The 19,162-nt window shown below is 36.8% G+C and overlaps 1 protein-coding gene across 1 annotated transcript in view; it reads left to right on the plus strand.

Annotated features, from left to right (window-relative positions):
* Nucleotides 1–19,162, plus strand: part of LOC148948497 (uncharacterized) — a 76,025-nt gene that overhangs the window by 22,604 nt on the left and 34,259 nt on the right. Inside the window, exons 2-3 of the mRNA XM_089094945.1 lie at nucleotides 14,754–14,936; nucleotides 17,796–18,067. Of these exons, the coding sequence (XP_088951071.1) occupies nucleotides 14,754–14,936; nucleotides 17,796–18,067 (455 nt within the window). The remainder of the gene's footprint in view (nucleotides 1–14,753; nucleotides 14,937–17,795; nucleotides 18,068–19,162) is intronic.

Genomic DNA, 19,162 nt, shown 5'->3' on the forward strand with positions numbered 1-19,162 from the left:
TTGCCTATTTGAATGTAATATGCTGACGTCTGCACAACATACCTTGCTTTCTAAACTGTTAAAATACTTCAAACACCACAAAATCCCACTATCAGTCAAGAGCCTAGCCAACTATACCTGCACAAAGAGCATAGAAATTGACATCTATCATCTTATATTTGAACTCCTAGAGTCGAAAGATCTGCTGAAAGATATCTGAATATATCTAATAAATATCAGGCAATCAAGCCAGTAGCTCTGTAGCCCACAGAGTGAAGCAGAAGGAAAAGGGCTAAATAGTTTTACTGAAAAGCCCGCCTGCTGTTAAATAGAAGAAGAAGAAGGAACGAATAAAGGTATTAAGTTGAAACTTTCAAGGCATATTGAGGGGGATTTATAACTAAATATGAATGGTTCTGTATTTATACTAAATATGGTGTTCACGACTAGCAAAGAAGCTCATCTGCTTGAATATCTCATAGACGCAAGCACGATGTGTTATGGTTTGACAAGTTAAAGCCCTTAGATCTTTGCTTACAACTTTGCTGTAGCAAACAACAAGACAATCCCTTAGAACTGGAGAAATACCAAAGAGCCGGGGATAGACCGGCTGGCTTTTGAGCTCAAAATCCACAACTGTCACTACGCAAGTTTTAACGAGCCTTAACAGGGTTGACATTTGACAGCTCTTCTCAAATCTGAATTCAGTCTAGGTAGAGCTTTCCTTGACCACAAGTGACACATACAACTGTCACGAAACTTCCGTGATTACACTTCACATTCCTCCTAAGTCCTAAAGTGTTCAGGGAAGAGGGGTCAGAATATAGATGGCAAGATGACATCCTCAGAGAGAGATGTTCTTGTGACTGTTTCTGGAAGCGGTCTGTATATACCACCTTACTTTATATTTCCAAGTAAAATTTTTCAGCCTCATATGCTAATTGATGCTCCAGCCAACTCAAAAGGCAGAGCCTCGCCGTCAGGTTGGATCAACCAAGATCTATTTTTGAAATATATTCATCAGTTCAAGGTATATTCACATGCATCTCTAGAGAGCCTTAAGCTTCTAATCTTAGATAACTATGAGTCTCATCTACTTAAAAGTTGTGTACTATGCAAAAGATTCAGGCATTATGCTACTTACAATTCCCCCTCACCATAGCCACAAGCTCCAGCCGCTAGATGTTAGTGTTTACTTCCCATTCAACTGCCAATTTATCAAAGCTGTAACTAGATCTTGTCTAATCCTGGGAAAACGTTCATAATAAATGACATTGTTTTGCTTGTTGTACCAAGTCTTTCTCTATCATTAACTCCAGGTAACATCAGGAGGGGCTATGACAAACTGAAATAAGCCTTACGATCCTGAAAACTTCTTAGTAGAAGAATTTATTACCTCATATGTCACTGACAGGCCTGCTTACTCTAATCCTGATGGACCTGTCCTTTTTAGTCTTGCAACTGATGTCCTATGTCAGCCTGAAGACCCTGAGGCTAAGGTAAACAATGAACAAGCTCAAAGCTCATCTGCTCTTGTTTCAAATCAAGAATTAGCTACTTATGAACGAGTGAGACCATTCCCAAAGCAAAGCCATGCGTTACCCATCACAGTCAAAGACATGAGGAAGGAACTTCCAGGGCATTTCCATATTCTCATTTCACCAACTGATATTCAATTTATGGCGACAGTGTGCTTGATTTTAATTATTTGAAGTGAGTTCTTAAGTCCCACAAGTAGTTCTGTACTTGTTTTTGCTAGTAAATGGTTTGTGTCAAAACCTACTATGTACTATCCTTTGTTCCTGTATGTACCATCCCCTGGTATTTAGTGGGACAACTGTTGCATGCAGGGACGCCCTACTCCCTGCTTTTTTCTTTGGTTGAAAAGCGAAAAATTTGAAACAATCCTATTCTAGTCTCCTGATAATGGGTGTTCATTTGAGCTATTAACAAGTGCTTTAGTCAACCATTTGTTATGATCTTTTTATATTAAAAAATAACTCCTGGAAAATAATAATAATAATATAATAATATAGATTTATTACCTGCCAAAACTGTAAATACAATGGGCGGCACAGTATAGAAAAGTGAAAAAAGTGAAAAAAAAGAAAAAGACAAACAACAAAGTACGGTTTAACACAATATATACAATGAATTGGGCCCTCAACATCGACAATCAAATAACACAATCAACTCAAGTCTGTCCCCGAAGAGTTACCCAAGGATGACCTAGAGTCATGAACTTTTTATGAAAACTCGCTACTCTGGCAGGAACTGCCAAGGCAGGGTCAATCAATCCAAATCTACTGATCAAATACCGGTTTTTGGACCATGGTGGTAGTCCAAGCAGATACTTAGCATATTTAAAATAATTCGTGCGCAACTTTTTCTTCTCTGTCTGTGTGAAGCAATTCGAAAACGGAGAGATGTAGAGAGAATTCGGTAAAGAAAATGCATAATCCAATCGGGCTAAAATTTCACGACTAAATCTCACCTTGCTCGGGACAAACTTTCCATATGCAGCACGAACTTTTCTAAGGGTATCATAGATAATAAGTACGCGTGTGGTCTTGAGTGACGTACCGATCGGGACTCCAAGGTAAGTAAGTCATGGAACAGGTTTGATTTCCGTATCATCTAGCATAACGCATATGTCCTCAGTCGACACTTTATATCGGAAAAATAACAATTCAGTTTTCGATGGATTAAATGTATGGCCGACACGAACATATTCTACCTTTGATGCACTAAAAAAACTCTTTATTCCATTCAGGGTTCTACTAATGTTTAAAATGTCGTCAGCATAACCTATGAGCGACACGTCAATCCCGCATAAAATACACGTTGTTGGTGCTTCATGTTGCACTTCGATTACGGAATCATTGAATAAATCTGGTGAATTTAGTGCCCCTTGCCTAATACCCTTTTTCACTGGTATATCAATTTCTAGAAGCATATCACAATCCCAACCAGGACACTTTATCCTAACACGAAGATTACTATACATTGAATCAAGGGGTTCGATGACCGAATTTTCTACGCCTCTCTCTGCTGCAGAGAGTAAAATATGTTCGTGGATAGACGAATCGAAAGCACGGGCAAGATCATGGGCTGCTAAAAATAAAGAACTGTTGTCATTCTCAGCGTCAGTCAGTATAGACTCCAGCGAGTAAGGGGCATGATCACATCAAAGTAATCACGGTAATCCACCCTAGCCTGAGGGAACCTGGCACTTGCTTATAAGGTTAGCGCGAATAAGAAGTTCAAATAGCGTACATAGTGACGTCGATAAAGTAATAGCCCTATATGAGGAGTTCCGGGACGGAGGCTTCCCTGGTTCGAAAATAGGTGTTATTACACCAATGGAAAAGGTATCAGGGACAATACCTCTTGTAACGATAATTTGGAATAATAAGGATACATGTTCAAGAAGTTGTTCACTACCATACAGCAGATGTTGGCCACAAATTTTATCGAAGCCTCTCAAAAGTTTCTTTTTTAGCTTTTTCAGGCATTCACGTATTACACTTCTATTAACTACCATGTTCTCTTTCGGTAGTTTTAGCATTTCATCTAGCTCACTCCGGTAAGAATTCCGTAGCGCTTGGTCGGGACTTTTGAACGGGTTGGTGAAGTAAGTATTTGAGGCCTCTTTTGTTGGAAGGGGGACCTCAGAGGTTGATTCTTCGGGCTTCACTAAATTCCGCCACAGGAGTTTGGGATCGGACTTACTTTTCTTGCTGTATTCGTCAATTATGTCTCTACGGTGCTTAGACAAGGCTTTGGCAAAGGCACGTTTAGTATGATTCTTCACTTTCCAGACTTGCCCAGATCTTGGCTTACCACTGTCACACCATAGGCGAAACCAGAACTTTGCAGTCTGGTATGCTTCTGTTAAATTTAGGTTAGCGGACCATCCTCTAATTTCAGTGTTTACTCGAACTTTTCGAGAGGTTACGGCTGCTGATTCGGCACACCAAAGGGCATGGCATATTGAGGCAGAGTAAATTTTCAACAGAAGTTTCTGCTCTTCGGCCGGGATGTCACTGTTGGACATCAGTAGCGGGAAATGGACTTGGATCTTTTCAAGAATGCTATTACACACTTGTTGATACTGTTGGATCGCAGTATCGTCGAGCTTCCAATGTTGCATAACTTTAAACGTTGGAGCTGCGCTTTTTTTTACTTCAGTGAACAGGCAAGTGAAACTCAAGAATATAGGTAAGTAATCGCTAAGTGTACTACTCATTAGTACAGACACAGATTCGTCCTGGACATTGAATGATGTAACAACATGGTCGAGATTAGATACAGAGCCACTGTTATGACAATAACTGAAGTTTTTATCTTTATCCACCACCTTGAAGCCATCTGGTAAGACTCCTAAAGCTATTTGTGTTCTAGGTCTGTCAGTGTCAGTAAGGTCGCAGTTGAAGTCGCTGAAAATTAAATAGTCATGACCCGACTGCTTTATTCTCAACACACATTTAGCAAGTTTCTCGCAGGATAGGTTGAATTTTCTCTCTGATCGATCAGTCTCGTAATCACTAGGAAGGTAAAGACAGATCAGAACAAGACAATAGACGTTCACTGCGATATAACTGTCTTGCTACTCGACAAGTTTGGCGGAGATTTGATCTTTAATTACAGTACCGAGGCTTCCAGATGGCCTTCCCCTACCGCTTGATTTCGCTTCTCTAATAAAGAACCGATGCTTGTCAGAGAACTTGATACAATCCAAGCTATCCTTGCTTAAGAAGTGTTCTTGTATGCAAACTATGTCATGATCCTTGGCTAATTGTTTAATAATTGGCACCTTATCACGCAGATTTTCATTCATATTCCAAGATATTACTTTAAGAGATGAAATGGTGGCTCTTGTCATTGCGGTTTCTTCATTGCTTTCAGGGCTTTGGGACAACGGATGCTATAACAGGGGTGCTTATCGGATTTGCAAAGCGCGCACCGAATAGGATTTTCGCAAGGATGCTCCTTTTCTGATGCATGCCCTTCTCCACCGCATCTAGCGCAACGTTTAGAGTTTACACATTTCGACACTAGGTGTCCGTAGTTTTGACAGTTGAAGCACCGGCGCGGGACATTAATAAACTCATCAATATGAATTCTTTTGTATCCTATCAAGGGCGGGTTCCGCATTGCATGTTGCAGATCACTTTTAAGGGAAAACTGCAGTTTGAAGGACCTGGTTGCTCGGATTTGCTCTGCTTTAACACAATTCGGGACCACGGCTAATAGAGCATCAGCATCAATTTCTGTGGGTACAAGTCTAGCTATGCCAGAAAAGGTAGGAGTTTTCATTTTGGGGTCCAAAGTCGCATTATCACTGTTTAGAATAGCAACACTCAGTTTTTCGGCCGCTTGTTTGTCTTTCAGGTTTATACGCCATTCAGTTTGGGTTTGCTTCAGCTCACCAACATGATCTGTTATGCTTGAATCGTTGTTACATAGATTGTCAATAAAAGCTTTTCTCCAAGCAGTGAAGGAGGCGGGTTTGCCGATTTCTTAAGAATGACAGCATAGGTGGCACTTGTCGGTGCTTATGTTTGAAGGATGTGCGTTGTTGAGTCCTTATTTCGGGCAATCAGTGAATCTAACTTCGTATTCATCTCGTTAATGTTTCTGGTAACAAATGCGCTGATTTGGCTACCACAAGAGGGGACTTCTTCGGGCTCGGCAATAACAAAAGTCGGTAGCTCCACACTTTTCAGATCACATTCTTTTAAGATTTTCATTATGTCGAGAACGTTTTCACTTTCAATATGTTTTATGGAGGGGCGTACGTTTGGATGAACAATCGAGTAGATGAGGATTTTAGCCTTCTTGATCGATTCTTTCCCAAAGAAGTCGGTGCACGTCTTAGCTATCTCATCTTTCGGTACACCACTGAGCTTTGATCTTAGCACATAGTTCAGTACAGCATTCCAGACCAATTTTTTTGGAGTGGTCATCTTGGCCAAGGAAGAAGTCACTCGTAAAATATTCACCGGCAACGTCGCTCGGCAAAAATTTCAAAATGGTCACGGGCAACCCTGCGCACGGGAGAAATTCTTCGGAGCTTTTACGTCGAGGAAAACGAGGGAAGCGTCGAGCCCCGCTACCTATTCCCCGCAGTTTAAGAGTCAAAGGACCCGGCAGGTACCTCTACGGCCGTTGCAACAGGTGCCCTCCCCTCTTCTGCTCGTTTTCCTCCCAAAAAAAGAGCCTCAAATCCCGCTAATACAATAAAATACTGGTTTGTGCCTTGACCTCTAGATGGCGCTCCGGTGTAGGCCTTTGTAGGAGAGGTGTATCTTAGGTGAATGAAACAGGAGTGATTTCGATGGGGAAGAAAAGTGCTTAAAGCTGTTATTGTTTGGCGTTTTAGAGATACTGGAAATTTTGGTTAATGGTGGGGATTTTAATTTTGAACAACAGAGAACCGTGTCCTGAAGACGTTTCTTAACTCTAGCATCAGATCCTCACTTTAAATGTAGGTAAATTTCACTATTCAAAGACTCTGTATATATATATATATATATATATATATATATATATATATAATATATATATATATATATATATATAATATTGTAAACTCAATCTAAGCATCCACTATTAAGAATTATTATAGATGACGCTGTTTTGCTTCGAAGTAAAGAGCATAAATTAGTAATAATGTTATAAGGCAACTCCAGTTAAATAAATCTATACTTCAGTATAAATTATATGAGAAGAATTGAAAACTATGTTTTCTTACTGTTCCTGGGATCATAGATTCCAAATCGAGCACAACCTTGGTTAAAGAATCAAACTATTTCCATATAAATTTGACTTATTTCAAACTTGGTATTTTATTTGCCTCCACTGATTAGAAAGTTACTAAGAAAGTCCACTAAGAAATACCACTCTCCTTACTTAGGCAGCGCTATTGTGCTGCCTGTATTTAGATAAACTCATGCAACCGAACAAGTTTATGGAGCCTACAATATTATCATATATATTTAAGGTTACTCCACAATTTTATTCTAGGTAAAAAGTGTTTAAATAAACAAATTTCCAGAAAGGGTTGGGAATTGTTGTGTTTACAATAATATTTACACATTACAAATTATCTATTTATTGTCATAAAAAATGGTATGCACATAGTTCTTGTCTCCTGGAATTGATCACATGCCGAAACGTGTTCTAAAACATGTTTTGCCGGTGATATATCATATTTTGATTTTTTTAATCAATTTGTCTTTTCAAAAAGGGAATTGTTCCAAAAGGTCTAAAGAAAAGCCGTATTATACCTTTATATAAGTATGGAAATAAGGAAGAGATAAATATTTACCACCCTATTTCAATTTTACCAGTTATTATGAAGATTTTTGAAAAAATAATGCATGATAAAATAAGTAAATTTGCCTAAGAAAATAAAATAAAATCAGCAACTCTATAAGAAAATTAAAATAAATTTTCTTATGAGTTATTATCACTTCTAATCAGCAGTTATACCAAACCAATCCTGCTCAACTCATCCTCAGGGCTATACTGTGGTGTTCTCCTCCCCATAGTAGAGTGAAGACGGTTTGATATCAGTCTATTTCCTCTTCTTGCTTTATTTTTATTTTCTTAGGTTGAAAGCTTTGTCCAACAGGCAATATTTAGAAGTCCTCCAAAATAAAATGCCCCCCCCGATCCCAATTCAATTTCCAGTGAATGTGCCATAGTGAAAGATACACATCTTGGCTGGTCAAGCACACTTTCTCAGAGTTCAAATGATAGCTCCAATTCGGACAATAGGACAATGATAAGTGTAGGGGCTAATGTAATCATAAATGATGATAATGGATTTCAAGAAGTCCTCTCTAGAAGCTCTAGAAAAAGGAAAAAAATCTCCCCAATCAAAAGTATTTCCCCTCTCCCAGCCCAACATCCTCCCTCCAAAAACTTACGAATTTACCTTAAAATAACTCCTACTACCCCCTTCGAAATAAAAATGATCACTGCAATAAGAGTTGCAATTTTTAAATTGCTAAAATCAATGTTCTCTCTTAATATTAACCGAGATGGATCTCTGCTAATAGCTGTAGAAGATCAGAAATCAGCAGATACAATAATTAACCTAAAATCCCTACTGAATACCCCAATTATTGCATCTAATTGGAACCCAAAACAATCACCAACAAAAATAGTAGTTTATAATGTTCCCCCAGAGATATCCACTCAGGAGTTAAAAGAAGGGCTCTCAGATAGGGCTGGAAACACAATCCAAGTTGAGGATGTTACCCAACTTGGCAAACATAACTCTAATAGCCTAAAAACTAGTAGATCCTTCTTCTTCACACTGAAGGAAAAAATTATTATCCCAGAAAAATTATTCCTATTTGGGCAAATCAAACCACACAAGGAATTCAAACCTAAGCCTATCCAGTGTCAGAAGTGTCTCAAACTGGAACACACGACAAACAAATGCAATGAAATTCTCCGAGGGTGTAGTAATTGTAAAGCTTTCCATCCTAAAGAGTTGACAACTTGCAACAACACTCAGCCTACATGCATCAATTGCAAAGGCCCACATGAATCTACAAATAAATTATTATGCCCTGCATACAAAAAAAGAGCTCTAACACTCCAAATAGCAACAGAGAAGGCCATCCCATACCCCTTTGCAGCAATGGAAGCAAATGCTGCCCAACAATACCAATTAAAGCCAGTAATGAAACCAACCAAAACCCCCCAGTCAAACGCCCCCAATGCATCAAGCACCCCGTATAAAACACCATCTTCTAAGCCCCCTAGCTCAAATCCCTATCAGAAGGAATCACCAAGCCAACAAGCCTCCTTGTCTAGTGAGATGAGGTCAGCCTGGCCCCCCCTCCCAAGAAGAAACAAACCAGAAACACTACCAGGAATTAACCCGTTAACCGACAAACAGGATGCACGACCAAAAATTCAATCCCCAAATATATGCTTATTCATTCTGAACTGTAATGCAGTTCAGACCATGAACATACATCAACTACAGAAAACAAAAATCATTGCAGAATTGGCAAAAATCTACATCCCAGATGATATGCTCATTCAAGCAAAAAAGATCTTGCTTTACTTTTAACAAAGCTGAATATTGATACACATTCATATGAAGAATAAATCAACAACACAACATATATCAATACTCCAATGGAATGTAAGATCACTCACAGAAAATAAGCTAAATGAACTAATATCTTTTATGAATAATAATTCCATTAATATTGCTTGCCTCCAGGAAACTCATTTAACCCAAAATCAATAAATTAAGTCTCGGGGATATACTATCCTCAGAAAGGATAGATCTTCAGAGAGAAAAGGAGGTGGGGTAGCTTTATTAGTGAATAATAATATAAAATTGTGTGGCATCAATTTTCCAGATTTTGCAAATGATGTTGACGCAATTAGTATCAGTGTTTGGCTGAATAATTTAAAAACCTACATAATAAGCTTTTATAACCCTAAAGGCCAAACTACAGATGCCAAGGATTTCTTTAATTATAGAAATAATTCTAATATGTTAAAAAATATTATTATTTGTGGAGATTTCAATGCCCACAGCCTTTTGTGGGGGAATAAACCAGCAAATAAAGCTGGTAAATTCATTGAGCATATGACTTCAAATAATAATGAATTAGCTGTTGCTACCCCTCCAAACTTGAATACATATTTCAACCCCAAAAGTGGCAGATTCTCCACAATTGACCTACAAATTGTTTCATTAAATTTTTTGAATAAAATTTACATAAATAAAATTTATAGTCTATGTACTGACCACTTTGCTATAGTTTGCTTCCTAAATGAACCTGCTGAAACTATATCTCATACCTCCAAATATATCAACACTAAAGCAAATTGGTCTATGTTCCAAAATAAGCTAAATGATGAAATTACAAGTTTCACCCAAATTTCATGCATTTCTAACACAACAGTTGACACACATGCTGAAGCCTTAACATCTTTACTAATAAGTACAGCTAATCATGCTATCCCCAGGACAACACCTAAGAAAACTGTCCCTAAACAAATTCCTAAAGCATGGTGGACAAATGAGTGCCTAAATAAATGGAGAATAAAAAAGGCAGCTAGGACAGAATTCATGAAAAAACCATCACCTACTACATATTTAAAAAATTACAAGCAGAATATAATCTTAAAAGGACTATAATAGATGCTAAATATAAATACTGGAATAATTTTGCAAATAATCTCTCCAGAGAAACACATGAGCCAATTATGCACAAAGTTATAAGCCACATCTGTGGGAAAAAGACTCCCACCCACCCACTCATGTATGAGCTTATACATAATAATACCCATTATGACAATGATAATGAAAAAGCTAACCTATTTGCAACTCTTTTTGTTAATAAGCTAACATCAAATAATCAAAGCAAACTATCCCCAATTCCTATGAACCCAAGTTACCAACCACACCCAGGATCTGAGTACATCACTAATCCATTCTCAATCCAGGAATTGAAAAATGCAATACATCATATTAGGACCAAAACTAGCGGCAGCTATGACAATATACACCCTACATGGATAAAGAATCTCACACCTTCATACAAACAAGAACTGTTCCCCAATATATGGAAATGTTCGTCCCTCCTACCAATCCTAAAGAAAAATAAACCCAAAGATAACCCTGAGTCTTATAGGCCCATAATGATTACTCCTGTGTTGGGGAAAATAATGGAGAAAATGATCTATCACAGACTCCTCTGGTTTGTTGGGAAAAATAATATGATCCCTCACACTCAAACTGGATCCAGGAAACACCACTCCTCAACAGATGCTTTCATTTTGCTAACAAATGCAATAAATTAATCATTCTCAAAAAATAATGTCCTAGTTGCAGCTTTCCTAGATTTTGAAGGGGCATATGACAATGTGAACCACCAAATCCTTTTAAACAAACTTGCAAACCTTGGAGTACCCCCTAAGCTAGTATCTTTTATTAAATCCTTCATAGAAGTGCGAAGTTTTATTGTTTGTGTTGGTTCAGCCTCTTCACCCCAAAAGACAATAACCAAAGGCCTACCTCAGGGAGCAGTCCTCAGTTGCCTCCTATTTGCCCTATATCTCTGGGACATGAACCTACCCCACACGAATCTACAATATACTGATGATCTGGTGCTATGGTCATCTGGCAACACCTTTCAGATAGCACAGTCAAATCTGCAAAAGTCACTTTTCCAGTTTGAAAAATTCTCTCAACGTTCAGATTTACCAATTGCACCCACCAAGTCAAAAATAATCCAATTTCACCAGAAGCGAAACAATGTTAATGCAAAACTAACTCTAAATAAGACAACTATTCCAGAAGATAATCATATTAATTACCTAGGTCTCATGCTTGACCAAAAACTTAAATTCCACACCCACATTTCAAGCACAATAAGAAAATTCTCTAGTAAAACAAATATACTAAAATGACTTCTTTCCACACTATGGGGATGAAAGGAGAAGACCTTACTCCAGTTTTATCATATGTAAGACCCCATATTAACTATGGGCTCATCGTCTATGGGGCATGTGCAAACACCCAGATGAAAAAAATTGAAACAACACAAAATGATATAATACGTCTCATATTTAGTCTTAGGAAACCCACAAGCACCAAGTTTCTGCTTATGGAGAGTGGATTAACAACAATAAGGGAGAGACGTAGCTTTCTCTTGACAAAACATCTTACAAAACTTGAATCAAATAGCTCACACACACTACATAATTGGTTGAAATCCAGTTATGTATAGAGGCATTGCAGATGAGTATGCCAATATTCAGAAGAAGTTCCCCATACCAGCAAAGTCTATTGCACCTACTTTCCCCCGTTCCCCCCATGGAATTGGTCAAGTCCCATAATAAATAATGACTTCTCAAAGTGGAATAAAGATTTAACCCCTTATGCTTTTGTCCAGAAAAAATTTGCAGAACTTAATACTATTACCTATAAAAATCACTTCCAAATATTTGTCGATGGGTCAAAAATGAATGAGAAGGTAACAAGTGGTGCTTTCCTTCCCCACCTGAACACTACAATAGGAGAAAGACTATATAATCATTTATATATAATTTCTGCTGAGTTAAATGCCATAATCATCGCATTAGAAAACATTAAAGAAAACCAACCTTTTATTGTAAATTCAAATAATATCATCGTATATTCCGACTCTCTATCAAGCCTTGAGTTGCTAGCCTCAGCTCCTCAATATAAATTGGACATTGACACTTATCATTGTCTCAGTATTATAGATAATCTTGCTTCAAGTGGCATAAAAATTTATTTTCAGCATATTCCTAGCCACTGTGGCATAAGTGGTAATCATCAGGTCGATGAAATATCAAAAAATGCTATAAATATTGACCAACCAAGTGGGAGACTAATCCCGATTAGAGATATTTATCGATGGAGACTATCAGATATTAATTTTGATAAGATTAATCCTATCCTTTCCCCCTTTCCCAATATGAATTTTTCTAAAATTTATCATAGAATTCGTTCTGGAACAAATGGACTAAATTTCCTTGCATTCTCATATAAGTCTTCTAATTCAAGTGGTTCAATTCCCCTGTCCCCTCTTTGCAGGCATTGTAATATGAATAATGAAACAATTAACCATTGCCTCTCTGAATGTAATATGCTGACGTCTGCACAACATACCTTGCTTTGTAAACTGTTAAAATGCTTCAAACACCACAAAATCTCACTATCAGCCAAGAGCGTAGCCAACTATACATGCACACAGAGCACATAAATCGATATCTATCATCTTATATTTGAACTCCTTGAGTCAAAAGATCTACTGAAAGATATCTGATATCTTTGACCAATATGAACAATATCTAATAAATAAGAGACGACCAAGCCAGTAGCTCTGTAGCCCACAGAGTGAAGCAAAAAGAAAAGGGCTAAATAGTATTAACTGAATAGCCCACCTGCTGTGAATTAGAAGAAGAAAATAATACCACCTAGCCAATATGGATTTCGGAAAGGGCATTGGACGGATCACGCTATTACCCATTTTATTTGTAAAGTGAAAGATTTTCTAGATAAGGGTTTTTATACCTCAGCTTTATTTATTGACCTGTTGAAAGCATTTGATACAATAAACCATAATCTTTTAGTTAGAAAATTAAAGAATTATAAATTTCCACCGTGGATTGTTAGTTGGATTGAGTCATATCTATCAGATTGGTCATAGGTAATTATAGCTGGACCAAAAAGATCATGAGAGCACCCAATACCTTGCGGAACTCCACTGGGGTCGATTTTAGGGCCACTCTTTTACCTCATTTATATCACGGATATAGGAAATTTTATGAAAGATTGTTTGACAACATCATTCGCAGATGACACAGTTTTATTATTCCGAGCTTAAAGTGTTGAAGACCTTTTTAAGACCATAGAGAGCGAGTTGAATGATCTAATAAAATATACGATAAGCAATCGTTTATTGATTAATATTAAAAAAAAAAAATACATGATTTTTTCTACTATTAAAAAGGTAAACACTGAACTATCTTTAACAGCTGATGGACATTTAATACGTGGTCCCAAAATGTAAATATTTAGGTGTAGTGATTAATGAATTATTATTATGCAAAGAACATGTAAATTTAATATCTATACAAATTGAAAGAGCAGTTCGGATTTTGCATAGATTTAAAAATTTCCTTCCCCAAAAACTTTTGCGAACCCTTTATTTTACTCTTGTTTATCCTTATATGCATTATAGTTGTTACGTTTGGGCTAATTCTTTTTGTTATAATTTAAAGAGAATTCAAATCTTACAAAATAGAGCTGTAAAGTCGATTTATTTTAATAGACTTAATACTAAAGAAGTTTTTCTTAAAACTCAGTTGCTAACAGTGAGACAAATTTGTCAGCTCCAAACTGCTGTTTTCATGTACCCCCAGGACTAACACAACTTGTCCTTTTTCATTTATCGTCATATTATCATACTTATCCAGAGTCGTCATCTACACGTTTTTCTCTTATACCGGACATTTATCGGATGCAAAGAGCAGCCTTTTCTATCAAATACATTGTAGTGAAATTAGGGAACAGTATTCTACTGAGATAAAATATTATATTTCATTTCCGTCACTTGAATATGATAATAAGAAACATCTTCTTTCTACTAGCACAAATAAATATTTTTTAGGAAAATTCTCTTTTTTTTATGTTGTGTACAGTGCCTTTTTTTTTTTCAAAGTTTTTTTGTTTGTAAATTTTCAATTCTTAAATAATTAGTGATACTAATTTTTTTAATATTCGAGTTCTCCAGGGATTAAATTTTGGCCATTTAGTTAATTGATCAGTCTTTTTTTTTTTTTTCAAATTTTGTTTTTCTTTAAATTTGTTTTTTTTAAATAATTAGTTATAGAATTTGTATGAATATTCGAGTTCTCCAGGGACTACATTTAGGCTCTAGGGATCATTGATCAGTCCCTGGAGTTTTGTTTTATTTGTGTGTTTATATTGAATAAAGTCAAAGTTCAAAGTTCTTGTCATTACAAGAAAAGGACATGAACAACAGCAAAAGAATAAAAGAGACATGAAATACTTCCATTCCTCTAGGAAAATGTATTGATGTTCTGTACTTATTAGAATGGTGTGCCTACAATACCTCTCTTGAATCACAACACAGTTTCAATATAATGAGTTTATACGCAATCTATAGCCTTCCCATTTGGATTTCTAATTAGTATCTTATTGCTTTCTTATTTTTACTATTGTTCTTTTTAAGGTCAAGCATAAAAGACGAAAGGGACACAGATCCAGACTCTAGTAAATGCAGTGCTGGAAGTTCAACTAATCAAACAGAAACTTGTGGATCTTGCAGTGACAATGGGCATGGATCTTCTAATGATAGCTTTATACAACAATTATTCTTAATATGTGATCAGGATGGAGATGGTTTTATATCTAGGTAAGAATACTATTATATATACTCGATTTCCGAGTTGTTTAGTTCTGAGTGAATACAGTTCTGAGCTTTTGGGTAAGTATTAGAGGCTTCTAAGGGGAAAAAGGTCAAAAGCGCTAAAAAAGAAAAAAAAACTTAGCAACTTAGGACTTGGGAAAATGTAATCAATTTCTTTTTAAGAGAATGAAGCTGTTGAATAATCTGGTCAAAAGAATTCGATTTTGCTCAAGGAAAATAGATCAGAAGTTTATTGCTGAATAATAAGGACAGAAGGGGATGAGAACGCTCAGTAGATTAGAATAAATTATCGCTTTGGCTTCTTGTGGGTGTCAGTTGGTGACAAACAACGGAGAAATCATTATCATTTTAACCATACGTGCATTTGTGGGGGGGCGGGGGCTAATTCAAAGGGTATTGCCCTTCCTGATATTAGTGCAAAGATCCCTGCTCTCTTATATAAAAAAAAAATGATTTATTGTAGCCTAGAAATAGCCATTTAAGAATTTAAGCTGTCCCTCTCTTTTCTATTAACCCACTGCTACCTGAATTGGAAAACAAAAGAGGAAAAAATTGTGTGCCTATTTTTGTGCTTTAGGCGCAAAACTTTAGGCACAAAGGCATGTGCAATATCTGTTTTGAACTGTAGTGTGTTAATTGATTTTGTACACTAGGAATACACCTTCATCATGGGATCCATCAATTTATAGTTGAAACGTCAAACAAGAAACAGAAGTTTCTTATATTCAGCTTGTTTTAAGACTTAAGTCGATTCTGCCCATCTCCATCAGTATATTAGCAAAATCAATGCCTCCCATAAAGCAACTGCATTCCTTCACACGGTGCAGGCTTCTTTACTTCTATGTGCTCTTTTTACTTTCTCTTCCACCTCTCACATGTATCTACAGTACCCACAGCTGCACAGGCTTACGTCAAGTGAACTAGCTTGTTGTTATACCACTTCATCTCTACGTCATTCAAAAGTATTTCCACCCACCAGGCATAAGAGCCTCTTATGCTTTTATTTTGCTGTCGGGCTCCATAATGCAACCTTTCAGTCTGTTTACCCTAGCTGCAGCCAGGGTAATTATCCCCTGGTCATTTAGAGCCAGGTCTAGTTACAAAAACCAGGTGTCATAGAAAATTATATAGTTCATGTGCTTAGGATCCCCCTTGCTAACTGGAGGACAAAATACGCACCAAGCCCAAATCGCCTGTATCAACTGATCTGTTGTCAGTACACTCTTTAAGTAATGCACAAATCCATTTATTCCTGATGTGGAGATGAACTTGCTCCATTTTTAGGGTTTTTAGGTTGTACTGCTTCACTAATATTCTCTGCTGTATTCTGGGTGTATCTTAATGAAGGTAACTTAGACCTTCTCTATCAAGAGACAAATTTTATGAATCTTGTTGTAATCAGGATCTCCTTGAGGCTTCTGAAATACATTGTAATTGATTTGCAAATACCTATTTATCAGTTCAAATCTATCACGTGACTTAGCATTAGCTATTACTGGGTAACAAGTTTCGTTTGACCAGTAGCTACAATGGGAGAGCGTTTTCACTATTCCTGTAAATGAAAGGACCTCCCCCCTCCCCTCCACCATGGAAACACTTATTATCAGCCAAAGAAACCCCTAACCATGGCCATTTTTTTTAAGTCCTTCTATTTGTCTGGCGGTGTGTGTGGTGCACTGCTTCTTTGTAAAAAAAAAAAAAAGTCTATCATATTCCAATGGGGTCTTTCTGCTCATTTTTTGGTCGATTTGAGGATTCAAAATCTATGGGGAGGGATTTTTTTGTCAATGAAAATACCAAAAAATTTAAAGAAAGTTCAGCATTATACTACAGACACTGGAGACCCCAAGCTCTGGCTGTTATGGAGGGCTGTTCAGAGTTACGAATCCTATTCGCATGGTTGAACCATCAGACACTACAAGATAGTGGCGTGAAAACTGTAGTTACAGGATATCTTAGTTTATCAATTGATTTATGTTCAGTTGCCGCGATTGTTTCAATTTCTGATGAACGGTTACTTTAGGAACTGCGGATTTTGGAGTCCCTTCCTTCGTTATTTGAACCGTCAGATCTTCCGTCTGCCAGTCAAGGGAAATAAAACCCTGGAATCGATCACTACGTTGTTAATTACAAAAATATAAATGCACCTTTGAAAAAATCTAAGGAGGCAAAAGACACTTACTTCGACCATTGTTATCTCACCCTCAGTTAAATAACCATAAACTGAGAAAGATACCGGTAATAGAACCTTAATTACTCTTACACAATGATAGCAAGGTCTAGGGGCTAGCTTATATAGATCAGATAATAAAAAAAAAATGAAATGCGTGGTCCTTGGGTCAATCTCTAGACATCAAATGCATCATCTTTGGTCAACTTTTTATTAACAGAGGTTTATCACGTATTAAGAGCTGTAATAATTCTATTCTGATTTGGGTTATTAGGAGCAGTTGTACCAACAATGTCCCTCTATTTTTAGTCCTGACCCTCCCCCATGCTAATATGATCACCATCTTTTCCCCTTGCATTGATCACCTCCTTCTAATGAAACGACTCTTTTTGACAAAGAAAAATAACATTACTCAGTTTTTACCCCTCCTCCCATTCCGAGGAAATTTCTGTTGGTACTCTTAATTCATCCCCTCTCCTTAAACTTCGACCTTCGCCATCAATTAACGCAATTGGCTCTTCATCTGGAAACAAACGCTAAATCTGACAAAACAATTTCGGAAGAAACGGCTGTTTAACACCAGTTTCTTTGATTAGTTGTATATTTTGAAAAGGTGATCTAAAAGATAAATAAGGTTTCTCACTTTCTGTTATTAATTTTCTTTTTCATTTTAGCACAGACTTACTTAAGGTTCTTGATGACATGGGCCTTGAAGAGGTTGTTGATGTTAATCAAATTTTGGATGAAATGGGTGGAACCAAAGACGGAAGAATCTCTTACGACCAGTTTGTTCAATGTTTGATATCTGTGCGTGGAGACATCGAGCAAGTTCAGGTCTTTAATCGTTCAGACGATTGTATGCCAGAAAAGAGCAGTAACATGCAATCTCTGCCATTTCAGCAGCCCCACTGCTCAGATGCTGAATCTCAAGGATACTCAACTTTTGGTGAGGATGAATTATTTCTTCTGGCATAGTTGCAACCAGGTTGTTTCATTAGGGGATAAGAGAGGGGTCAAAATAAAAAAAAGTTTTGGTCACTATATCATTATTTTTTCAAAGGAAGTCGTCCTGTGTGGTCAAATGAAAATCTTGTTGTGTTGCGTCGTTCTATTGGTGTAATAGAGAAAATGATGCCTTTCAATGATTCCGCAAGCGACAAGATCATTTTTTTCTATCCGTCATGCCGGTCCGAGTGCTTGGAATAGTTTACCAGTGGAACTTAAATGTGTGGATGACCTGCTGCTGTTCCGTAGTTTATTGAGATCGTATTGTTTAGTAATTTATTATTTTTAATGAATTGGCTAAAAAGGGGGGGGGGGGGGTACTTTATTAGGGTCAAGTGTATATGTATAGTATGTTAGTATTATTTTTTTAGTTGGTGGGCAGAACTTGTATTTGTATTCATATTAACTGGAAAGAGTTATTATTTTGGATGTTATTTTGTTATTATGATTTTTTATGCGTCTAGAAGGGATTACCCCCGCACAAGCTTGCTTCTGGGGGTATTTTGTTTGTTTGTTTTTTATGTATATTGTAAAATAAATCCCAGTTATAAATTGAAATTGAAAAATTGAATGACCCACTAAAATTTTGAAGGTTCCCATACTTAGATTTGGGGTGTTTCAAATTGTTAATGTATTTTCTTTGATCTAGAGCAATTTAATCTGTAACGGTTTTCTTTCTTTTTTTTCAATTTTTCTCGTGAGTGATGTTGAGTGTTTGATTTTTCTTTTGAGTGATTACTAACCTTTGTTGGGTCAGTGTCATCCTTTCTTTTTCGACGTCAATTGAATAAAAATGTCCAAATTTTTGTAATAATTTGCTATGTTTGAGCATTTGTTGAATACAAATTAAGTACTAAGAGATCAAGATTGAAAATGGGGATAAAAGAGCTAAAGTCTTCTCCGCGCTATAGAGAAGACCAAACTTCTCACAAAAGACGTGTGTTAAACCTTTTAGAAAATTAACCAAAAGAATAAGCAACGTTGGAGTATAGATCAGACTGGGTTAGTGACTATTTTTAACGATTTAAAAGCTGAG

This window comes from Artemia sp. Qi Xiang Cuo, chromosome 9 (genome assembly GCF_049724085.1).
Source record: "Artemia sp. Qi Xiang Cuo chromosome 9, ASM4972408v1, whole genome shotgun sequence".
NCBI classification, from domain to species: domain Eukaryota; kingdom Metazoa; phylum Arthropoda; class Branchiopoda; order Anostraca; family Artemiidae; genus Artemia; species Artemia sp. Qi Xiang Cuo.